This window comes from Euleptes europaea, chromosome 9 (genome assembly GCF_029931775.1).
Source record: "Euleptes europaea isolate rEulEur1 chromosome 9, rEulEur1.hap1, whole genome shotgun sequence".
NCBI lineage: Eukaryota > Metazoa > Chordata > Lepidosauria > Squamata > Sphaerodactylidae > Euleptes > Euleptes europaea.
The window spans coordinates 29,090,230-29,102,242 of NC_079320.1; the positions used below are offsets into that span (position 1 = coordinate 29,090,230).

General features: G+C 41.7%; 1 protein-coding gene across 5 annotated transcripts in view; it reads right to left on the reverse strand.

Annotated features, from left to right (window-relative positions):
- Positions 1-368: 368 nt before the first annotated feature.
- The window catches only part of LOC130482703 (bifunctional heparan sulfate N-deacetylase/N-sulfotransferase 4), a 122,762-nt gene continuing 111,117 nt past the window's right edge, over positions 369-12,013 (reverse strand). The window contains exons 9-13 of one of the 5 annotated variants that reach the window (XM_056855524.1): positions 9,890-10,064; positions 8,035-8,205; positions 5,873-5,982; positions 1,365-1,467; positions 369-592 (exon numbers count right to left, since the gene is read on the reverse strand). In XM_056855524.1, coding sequence (XP_056711502.1) covers positions 371-592; positions 1,365-1,467; positions 5,873-5,982; positions 8,035-8,205; positions 9,890-10,064 — 781 coding nt within the window. In that variant the 3' untranslated portion in view covers positions 369-370. Of the gene's footprint in view, positions 598-1,364; positions 1,468-5,872; positions 5,983-8,034; positions 8,219-9,889; positions 10,065-12,013 lie in introns of those variants that run through there. The other 4 variants (XM_056855525.1, XM_056855526.1, XM_056855527.1 and 1 more) reach the window with 4 other exon arrangements.

Consider the following 12,013-nt stretch of genomic DNA (forward strand, 5'->3'; position numbering starts at 1 on the left):
TCAGCTGTCTGTAAAACGAGCCCCCAAATAACAAAGGAAAAGTAGATAAGGAAACGGACTAAAATTGCAGTTGTCAAGGAAATTACAAACCTCACAATCCACTGAGAGATGGTTCCATCCTTTCCTTGTGTCTTGACAGACTGTAATTTGTCACATATGATGAAAACTATCGATCATACATTCAGTTTCTGGGACATTCGGGTAAACAGAGTATGCATGAGCCCCAGACTTGATAAAGAATATTGCCATAGCTCCATATCTTTTCCCAGAAGCTGACCAAAAGGCTGATACTAATAATAGTCAGCGCGTGCATAGATAACATTTTCCCTCTTTGGGAGCCTTTTCTTTCTCCTTTTCTTTTCAGAGAGAATTATTCATGGGATCCTGGACTGACAATTGCAAGTGGACTGGGAAATTGCAGGGTGTTTGAGTGAAGGAAACAGGCCACGAAAGCTTTGGCTCCTCCCACCTTCCGTGCTATCTCACTTTCTGAAGCTCTTGTCTTAGCCAAGATGGCAACGGCTCTCCTAGTCTGTGCAGCAGTTTGGAGAGTTCTACATTGTGATCTCGGTAGTAGTTTGAAAGGAATGCCCTGGACTGACAACAAGGAAAACAAAGAAAAGTAGTGTCAGAAAAAAAAGTTAACAACTATCTCAGCCCTTGTATTTCATGGCAAAAAAAATCTAAGTTATAGAAAGTGTCTTAAAGGATACTATTACAGTGTTCATGCATTCACACCATTATGTAAATCCTTTAAATTCATTATGTATTTTTATTTCATTTAAAATATTTTTGCCACTTTTCCACCCAACATAAGGCCACCCAAGGTGGCATCTACCGGGCTGCCCAATCTGATGTGACTCCACCTGAAGTATAAGCCTGAGGCTCAGCATGTGGAGGAAATCCCAATCCTTGTGGGAAATGGCCTGCCCCTGTAGCCAATATGCCCATCTGGAAATGCCTATGGATGGTGGGGAAGTGGCCAAGAGTCATTCCATGATGTTTCAGTGCAGTATGGTAGCACAGGAAAAAACCACCATTGCAGGAGAACAGAAAGTGCTTGCTGTGTTGATGCCAAAGCCAAGGTTAACTCCTAGCATGTATTCTTGGCTCTTTCCATTACAGCCCATGCAATCGAAAAACAGAGGGCTGCAGGCCATTAGCTCTGGGTTGACTAATGGTTTTTACATCGATTATTCTGATAAACAATTAGGTATTGAAAAGGAATTACTGGCATTAGATCCATACAAAGGTGCGATTCTGGTGGTCACTTGTTAACAATTACTTTTTGCTTCAGTGAGACTCTAGGATTGTACCCAATATAGTTTTCAGTTGTAAAGTTAAATGCATGAATAAAATGGTACCTCTTGATCCATTGGTGGATACTTTCGGCCTTTGCTTCTCCCCAGGCATTTCGTCTTTCCTCCCTCCAGCAGCTGACACCAAAAGCCTTTCTGAGGGTCAAACCTACAAAAAAATTGTTAGATTTATGGGGGGGGGGGTCTATAGGGTTGCCAACTGCCAGGTAGTAGCAGGAGATCTGCTAATTCAACTGATCTCCAGCCGATAGAGATCAGATCACCTGGAGAAAAATGGCCGCTTTGGCAATTGAACTCTATGGCATTGAAGTCCCTCCCCTCCCCAAACCCCACCCTCTTCAGGCTCCGCCCCCAAAATCACCCGCCGGTTGTGAAGAGGGATCTGGCAACCCTAGGGGTCTAAGAGGAAATGTTAAACTCACTCAACAGTGTCTGGGAGTAATTTACACAGTCAACAGTCTCTGGGAGTCATTTACACAGCAAATTTACTCCAATCTAAGCCCACTGAAATCAATGGATTTAGACGGGAGTAACTCTTCTCAGGACTACTTTGTTAATCTAACCACTACAAAATCAGCCTTCATCTGAATCTGTAATCTGGCAAAGATGTGATCAAAGATGGAACCATTTTGAACCTATTTAAAAACTCACATTAACAAATGAGCTAAACATTTAGTTTTCAATCCGTTACAGTGGGATTTATAAAACATTGAAAAGATTCATATTTTCCCCCTACCATTCAACAGATGTTTTAGATAGCTAAAGTATAATTGGTTGGGATGTAAAGGTAATTAGCTGCCAAATATTGTCTTGCCTTGGGCCTATTCTTATAATAGCAATACACCTGCATGAACACGCATATGAGTTCATTTTAGAGAAAAAGTGATTTTTCCCCCTGGCACAACCTATTACAATGTAATCCTCACAGCCGAAATTGTCCTTAGTAGTGGCATCAATTAAAATTACATAAATCATTGATTAAATGGATATAGAGAGAGGAGATTTATTTCTAGCTTGGAGTTCCCAATCTCCTTTTTGCATAGCCAAGTACTTTTGCTGGCATTCAGTAATTTCCCAAGAGAAGAAGCAATATAGTTTGCTGTGCACAAGGAAAGAAATAACCTCTGCAGAACTATGATCCTCATAATATATCTGCTTTCAGGGAAATGTATTTAACTTTGCCAAGGAGAAGTACTAATTTGGAAACCCTTAAAAGAAATAAACAAAAATATCAGTTGCATGAAGTTAGACCCTTTTAATAACCCACCGGATTACAGAGTGAGAGCATGATCCTTTGGCAAGGATAATATTGTCGGGTTTGAAAATGGATTTAATGTCCTTAGAAGCATGCATAAGAAGGAGAAAGAAGCATAAAAGGATTAATGAGGAAATGAAACAGAAGAAGGGATTGAAAAAGCTTGTTTTTTACTGGATAATAAATGCCAGTCAAGGCTTGGTGTTGATTGGATGAAATGGAGTGTCTGATGCAGAACAGGGAGGAGACATTTTCAGTTGCAAGGTCAATGACAGTAGAAAAGAGGCAGTTGGGACACACACACACATGCACATACACACACAGAGAGAAAGAGGTATACAGATAGGGCTGCCAGCTCCGGGTTGGGAAATACCTGGAGATTTTTGGGGCGGAGTCTGAGGAGGGTGGGGTTTGGGGAGGGACTTCAATGCTATAGAGTCCGATTGCCAACGCGGCCTTTTCCTCCACGTGAACTGATCTCTATCGGCTGGAGATCAGTTGTAATAGTGGGAGATCTCCAGCTACTACCTGGAGGTTGGCAACCCTATATACAGAATATCTGGGTACCTTAAAAAGGTTTACGGTTAATTATATGTTGAACATCTGGTTATTTGGATTTTACAACTGTCTAGTAATCCAGTTTATACAGCCTCTGCTCCTAATATCTGAAAACATCACAAATGCTATGGGAGTTTTTAGTAAGGAGCAACAGACCTCTTATTAAATAAGCAATCAAAGGTATTGGTAATTGTGTTGCAGGAGTGAATGTTACAAGACTATTCCGAAAAAGTGACAACTGTGGCAGCAAGTGTTTATTAGGTGAAACTCTCTACCTTCTAGTTGGGAATTTATAAAATCCCAGTAAACAGATGTAAGGGACTAGTGACATGCTGCAGATCCAGCCAAAATTAAACACTTTGGTGTGCCATTCATTTCAATGGGCTTAAGCCTCCCACTGATATCAGTGAAGAGCTAACCTTTGACAGGATTCTGCCCTGTATTGTTACAAAAGTATAAATTATGATAGCCTGGCTTTGGTTGAGGAGGGCAGGCTAGAAATATAATAAAATAAATGAACAAATAATGAGTAAATAATAAAAATATCGTAGTTCTGAATAATAGTCGATATAACCTACCAATCCACAGACATTTCTATCCAAGCTGGGAAAAGGAAAGGACACAATTCAGCCAAATTTAAACAAGAGATATTAATAGAAGTGTTAAACACGCATGTCCATTTCTCTTATTGAAACGTGTGGGACCTGAAAGTGCTTAGCTTTGGCTGGATCATGCTCAAGATTTATCCAACCTGTCAGTAAACAGGTGCATTGCACATAAAACAAAGGATCTGCACATAAGGAGAATTGTAATAGGAAAGAAGCAAGAGTCGTCAATGCATCATTTTAGATATAATCATAACATAATAAAATAGTTGGGGAAAGCCCATGATTATCATCACCAAGGTGTCCTAGGTTATATCCATTTTTTTCAAAATACCATTCTGTAGTCATAGGAAAAGAAAAAGGATCCCTGGTGTAACCCCATTGAAGGCAATGGCATTTAAGCCACATAGTCCTTGTTTCCCATTCTCTTTCCCTGTTCCATAATGGACATTAAATGGAGATCAGTGTTAACACAACCCTGCCATTCCTTTTTAAAGTGGAAGAGCTTCTTCCAGAGGGGCATTTAGATCAGAGAAACAGTGGAAAGGCATGCCCAACCTCCTCTGTACCCTTTGTTTTGCCTCTCCAAGTCACCCTGCCCGGTAGGATTTCTATGAAATTCCGAATGCATATTCCTTGCATTCTGAAATCAGTGAGAAAAGCTGAAGAAGAGTGGGGCAATTTGGAGCAAGAAAAAGGGTGGCTGAAGAAAAGGTTGAACCACTCCCTATAGGCATGTATGGGGTCTTGTGTAGGTTGAACTGCATTTGTCTGGGATGCCAGCTGATATCAACACATTAAATGTTGGGAAGCCACGTGTAGGCTTTTTTTAGTTACACATGGAGAGTTCTATGCAGTTTAGCATTTTAAATAATCGAATGTGTGTTTAATCAAATGTGTTAATTGCCAAGTAGTCTGAATATCATCAGACTTCCAATATAGATACATAAAACATGTGTTTACTAACATAATAACAGAAATAATGAGGTTCTACTACTTGCTTTCATTAACAGAAACAAACCAAAATTATTATGGACACCGTCCCTGAAGTTTCTTGGCCAGCAATCCTGGGAGTAAGCCCATGGAATAGAATGGGACTTACTTCCAAGTAGACGCACTTAGATGCATTCTCACTGTCTTCAGACAGCTACAGATTCAGTACTGGAAGCAGTTGCTTAAACTATACAAATTAGTCCAATTTTAGGCCAATTTACTGGACTTACAAAAGGGGGACAAAATTTATAGAACTGTAATCCCAGGTTAATATGCTTGAGTCAAGGTAGGAAATTTAATATAAGACACATTGATTTGGAGTTTTTAAAAAAGCCAAACATATTTCTCAGAAAACTTGACTGCAATCTGATATATACTACCCTAGAGAAAGAACATGGTGCTGTTACGGATTTTTGTGGTTGTAAATTATATCTTGGTGAATGTGCTCAGTAGGAAATGTGGTTCTTTGGCAGAAGCGCTTCTTGGCTAACGTCTTCTCTACTTTAAACTGCTCCTTTGGGAGAACCGCTCCATCGTCCCCATGGCCCAAATGCTATAACTCTCCAAGCCTGGCCTTTTTATCCCCTTTGAAATTGGGGCCGGACTTCGCCCTGTTACTCGTTGGCTGATGGCCAAATGAGATTTCTTCATTTGCTGCTTCCTCCACTATCCAGTAGATGGTGCTAACATATCACTAATACTCTTAACAGTCTCAGAGACATCCAGATGTTAAATTTGGAAGATGATATAGAAATAATAGTTCCTCCAGTCTACTGTTGGCCCTCCATAGTAACTGGTTAGCCATTGTGTGAGATTTATATATTTGATCCCGCAGGGCTCTTCTTATATTCTTAAATTCTTATTGCACCCAAAAGTGATTCCTAAAACTGCCCTGGTTTATTGAATCTCCCCTAAGCCCCCTTTGGTTACATGATATTATCTTAAGGGCACTGAAGTCAATGTAAGAAAACCCATAGAAAATTATAGGTTTCAGGGGAACATGTAATCTTACCCAAATACATCCATGGTGCAAAGCTCTTGACCTTTGATTTCTTTTATGAACTTTCACGAAGCATTAATATTATTCATGACCTGAGAAGATGATAACAAAAAAACAAACTAAAACATAAAAAGGGACTCACGTTAGGGCTTCTGAATAATTATAATGAGGAGAAACTCCCAGAAACTTCTGCACTTCATCCATTATAGTAGCGGGATCGCTTCTGAGCTGCTGTCCATCAACAATGAGCAACTAGAAGGGATGATATATTGTTTATTTAAACACAAAACTAAAATGAAGACAAAGATAGCTCAGTGTGCTTTATGAGACATCGAGACAAAAGACAACTTGGAATTAATAAAGTTCTAGGTGTATTAGCAATTTATGCATACTGTAAAAAATAAAATATCTCAAAATAAAAGAACAAAATAACAACTGAGCTGGGATGGCCACACATCTGCACCAGATGAGCAGCAAAATCTTCTGCTCTTCTTGCTGGGATGATACAGGCACTGGAATGAGACAGGTCATCATAAAACTACAAGTGCACACAGGAAGACAAACCAGGCCTTTTCTAAAGGTTTTGAACTGAACTAATGGTTTCTGCCACATGTATCATAGATGCCGATGTGGTTTCTGCCATGTGTATCATACAGTCATAGGATTGTACACACAGAGAGACCTTCATGATATTCAAGGCATGAGGCAAGCTGTTCCACATTCTCCATCTCCATGCTGGACACATCAGGCAAAGGCAATTGCAACTACTCTGGCACTACTGGACTCTTCTGATCACAGACGGCAAATGTAAAAATGGATTGATAGATCCTGCTGTGGCTTAGGAAACTGTACACGGCTTTTAAAGTTTCCTGGCTGGATACCATTTGTTGGGAGCTTATTTTGAATTATTGAAATTTTGAGTGCTCATTATTAATTCTGAGTGCACAATGAGTGCCCTTGAGTGCCTTTGGTAAGTACTCGCTGTTGCCACTTCTGTAAAATTAATGCCACCAGCTAGGCAAACATTAAGAGGAGCTTGTTTTACAAGAAAGAGAGCAGCATGGTAAGGTTGCTACATTCATTCTGATAAAATTAGACCTGACCTATATGTTGGATTCCCATTTGTGATTGGTAGTGGCATGAACAGCTTTCTAGGTGATGGGGTCATTCATGTTACATAGGGTTGCCAGGTTTCCCCTGGCCACTGGCGGGGGATGGGGGGGTAGGTTCAGTGGGGGATGGGGGTAGATTCGCTACTGATCTCTGTAGTCTGGAGATGAGCTGTAATTCTGGGTGGGCCCCAGATCCCACCTGGAGACTGGCATCCCTACGTGGCAAATGTTTTCAAATGCCAGAGCTGCTGTATGACATCACACATAAATGATTTCAGGGGATTCTTGCATGGTGTTTGAAAAATCCAGGTTTGTTTTAACTGTTTTCAAATTGTGCTGTTTCAAGTTGTAAGCTGCCTTGAGCTTAAAAGGAAAAGCAGGATGTAAACAAACAAACAAACAAATAGTTGACCTGACTGAGAGCGGCCAAGTGTTTATCCAGTCAATATAGGGTTGTCAGGTCCCTCTTTGCCACCAGCGGGAGGTTTTGGGGGTGGAGCCTGAGGAGGGTGGGGTTTGGGGAGGGGAGGGACTTCAGTGCCATAGAGTCCAATTGCCAAAGCGCCCATTTTTTCCAGGTGAACTGATCTCTGTCGGCTGGAGATCAGTTGTAATAGCAGGAGATCTCCAGCTAGTACCTGGAGGTTGGCAAGCTTACGTCAATACGTGCCCTTAAACTGAGCAGCCAGGCCAGAATCTTCAAAGGATTGGGTAGAATCCCAGTGGTCCAAATTTTTAGGCACCAACATCTAGTTTATAAAAGAGGCAGAGTGGTGTAGTGGTTAAAGTGTTGGACTAGGATCTGGGAGACCTGGGTTTGAATCTCAACTCTGCCATGGAAGCTTGCTGGGTGACCGTGGGTCAGTCACACACTCTCAGCCTAAGTTATCTCACAGAGTTGTTATGGAGGAAATATGTTGTTATAGAGGAAAACGATGTACATAGAAAGTAAATAACTTTTACAAATTATTTTCCGTTGCCTACAATTTTTCCAGTTCTCCCTAAAACGTTCTTGCATTTTGTACACTGAAGTGCTTTGTCTTTTGAGATGGACACAAGATGTATGCTTGTGACTTATCAATTCATTATCAAACACATTTCAATATCCATTATTAAGCCTGTAACAAGATTAAGCATTCCAATCTGCGAGGATCGTTTATCATGGGAAAGTGTTTGGTTAAACAGAAATTACCTGTGAAGTGGGAAAGTATGTTAGCCATCTTTCAATATGCACTGCATACCATCCAGGAGTCAAGCAGCGTTTCTGTAGAGTCTTTAACTCAGGGGGTGCCCAGTCGTCTGATGTGATCACTTCATAGAAATTGAACTTCAGAGCAGCAGGGTCTTCATGAGAACGCTGATGCTAGTGAAGAAGACTGGATGTCAGTGAACAACTTATGAACAACCTGTTTGCTTCACCTTTGAGTTTGCTGCGGCCTTCTGTTAGCGGGTGTGTGTAAAAGTGTGGGTGCTACCATTGACATTACCCATTTTTTAACATGTTAATATTTATTTATTTATTTACTGGTACCCTGCCTTTCTCCTCATACAGACTCTCCTCCATTTTATCCTCACAACAACCTTGTGAGGTAGGTTAGGCTGAGAGAGTATGACTGGCCCATGGCCCATGGTCACTCAGTGAGCTTCCGTGGCATGAGTGGGGATTTGAACCCGGGTTCTCCCAGATACGAGTCCGACACTCTTAACCACTATACCACACTGGCTCTGATGTTAAATATATATTTTAGCTGCTCTAGCTTGTCTCCTGAACTATGTATGATGAGAACAGTTTCCGGCAGATATCAAGATGTAAAACATAGGCATCTTTCACAGTGCAATCCTAATTACAGTTACACCCTTTTAATGCCATTGAAGTCAATGAGCTGAGAAGGGCATAACTTTGCTTGGGATTGCCATGTTAATTCTGTGGAAAGCTATTTCTCCTTAGGGCATAAAAGTTTTTCTAGCTGTTGCTGATTACTGTATGGAGAACACAGATAAATAGGGAGAAACTGAGCCTTTAGCAAAGGTCTGCAATGGAGGCATGGATGCTGAAAACTATGAAACAGTTACCACCTTCCTCTGTAAATATTGACATCTATTTTATAACAACCATATGGCTCTGAGCAATAACTAATCAGAAAACTAGGAAAACAAACAAGCAAACTACATAAAGAACACCAAACGACCCCATTTGAAACACTAAAACCCAGGTTCTCACAGCAGAGATTGTTATGAAAAAACATAACCTACAAACAGTGTTTAAACCCACCAAGAAAATACAACAAATGCTACAATCAGCAAAAGACAAAAGAGACCCCCTCACCTCTGCAGGAGTATATCGTATACCTTGCAGCTGTGGACAAGTTTACATCGGGACAACAAAACGCAGCATACAAACAAGGATAAAAGAACATGAAAGATACTGCAGACTGGGCCAACCTGAGAAATCAGCAGTGGCTGAACATGGACTGACCCAAACAGGACACAGGGTCTTATTCCAAGACACTGAAAGACTGGACAATTCTACCAACTATTTTGTCAGATTGCACAGAGAAGCCATTGAAATTCATAAACATCAGCACAACTTTAACAGAAAAGAAGAGAGTTTAAGAATGAATAAGGCTTGGCTTCCTGTCTTGAAAACCTCCAGACTAACAAAGACTACAGTCAACAATAGCCATGCAGATTAGCTTTGGATTTCACACATTAACAGATCACTTCAGGATACAATGGTTCCATATTAACATACCACACCCTCATTAGCACATCATCTTGATACTTACAGGACAATGGTTAGCACATTACCTTTGTTACTTTTTGCAGGACAATGATTCAGCTCAAACCCAACCCCCTTCTGACTATATATTACTCTTCCTACACACTTGACACTGAGAGACACTGTCCTTCAGTGTTACTCCTCTGAAGATGCCGGCCACAGCTGCTGGCGAAACGTCAGGAAAGAAAATACCAAGACCACGGTTACACAGCCTGGATAACCTATGAGAACCAATGTTATGTCAATGTTTTTGATACAGAAACCACACCTGATACCAGGAGTATGCTCGGTCCGATGGGTCAATGAGAATGGTGATGAGTCTTGCCTTGGGAATGAGGGAGGCAGCACGCTTGGGAGCTTTTTCTGAATGGAAGTAGTTGGCACTTTTCTCAAATATGATATCAGTGGTGATATTAGAAGGGGTAGGAAAAAAATTCATGTACCTGCAAGTAAAAACACAATAGGAGCAATTGTGATACGGATGCCGACATACATTAAATTAGTCCTTCCCCTCGTTGTAGCTATTTTAGCACTTGTGGAGGCAGGGAGAGTCAAATGTAATTTAATTCAAATGCAGTATGTAATTTAAATCCATGATACATTTGGGGGAACCAGTTAACCCTTATAGGCTATTGTCTGACCCCCTCCTTCAGGTACATGGGTTATTGTCACAATGTACAATGAAACCTTCTTTCCTCTGTGCCCCCTCTAGCTGATCTCGACCGGGCACGTGTATGAACCGAAGTGTGCTATCCACTACTTCTAGATAACATCCACATGTCACTTGAGCTCATACTTGCCTGCAAGTTTCTAGAAGGAAAGGGGCACCGTTGAGCTGCATGTTGACTAGCTCCTGTATGGGTAATTGAATCATGCCCACACATTGGCAATTTCTTGGCATTAAGAAGTTTTTTTTTTAATATTGATTGACTTTTTCAGTTGCCATACCCCAATGATACTTTGTTGTAGTGATCTATAATTTTGTCCTTTCTACCACTTAAGGACAGACCCTTAATACAAAAACGCCTTGTGTAAAAACTTGCATACACAAAGGATGGGATCCAGTGTGCTTTTTGTGAGAGAAATTCACATTTGACTATAATACCTTGCCACCCTCCCCAAACTCATGCAATGTATAACAGGATAGTCCAGAACAGTGTGGGATATGGCATGGGGAGCTGCAGCAAGAATGATTCTGAGGGCCAAATGACACGTTATGCTTGACGTGAGTTGCCAATGGGGACTGGCAGCCATACTGCAGCTACATGTGTCTGGTGACTACTGTGTAAAAGTTCAACAGGCTTATTTGGATCAGGACTGTGGGGCAAGAGGGGGTCCTGCCTTCCCCTTCTTGCACCATTTTCAGAGGACAAAATGGCCTCGGGGCTGTGGTAATGGGATAAATAATGCTCTCCCATGGCCCTTGGGCTGTTTCAGCTCCTGGAGGAGGGAAAAGCTCTTTCTGCCACTGGGCCCATGGTCCTGATCTGAATGGGCTTCTTGCCATGCTTCTACACAGGAGTTAAGAACATAAGAAGAACCCTCACATGATTATCATAGATTTTCTGTCTGGTAAAGATACGGCTGTCACCATATCCATAGCTCATTATTTAACAGCTGCCTTGAAGATGTCTCCAAAGCTATAATTAACTTATACCTAAATACTCATTTGCATACAGGCACTCATTTTGCACCGGAACTGGAAGAAGAGCCCTGCTGGATCAGACCAGTGGTCCCTCTAGTTCAGCATCCTGTCTCACACAGTGGCCAACCAGTTCCTCTGCAGGGCCAACAACACGGCTTAGAGGCCAAGGCCTTCTTTTGATGTTGCCTCCTGGCACTTGATTCAGAGGTTTACTGCGTCTGAATGTGGAGGTTCCCTTTAGTCATCATGGCTAGTAGCAACTGATAGACCTACCCTACCCTTTCAGAAACTGCCTAATGACCTTTTAAAGCTGTCTGTGCCTGGGCCATACTACATCCTCTGGCAGAGAATTCCACATTTTAATCACTTGCTGCATAAAGAAGTATTTCATTTTTGTCTGTCCTGGCCTCTCCCCCTCCCCATATGTAACCTAAATTCCAGTGGGCTCTGGGTTGGCTGCCTCCAAGTCCCACATGGAGCCCGCAAGGCTGCAGCAGTGGAGCTCTGAGCAGAGCTGCAAGCCCACAGTACCAAAATCCCACTTCCCCCAACCCCAGAGAGGTATCCTCAGTAAGAGAGGATACTGGTCCATCACTGAAGGAAGAGGTCCCTTCTAAGGGGCCACATCCCTCTTCCTCAGATTGATGTCCTCCGACCTTGAGACTCTCACTCTTCACAACAACAGAAGAACTGCCAGCACAAGAGTGGGACTGTTCTGGTAAGTGCCTGAAGGTCTCATCCCAAACC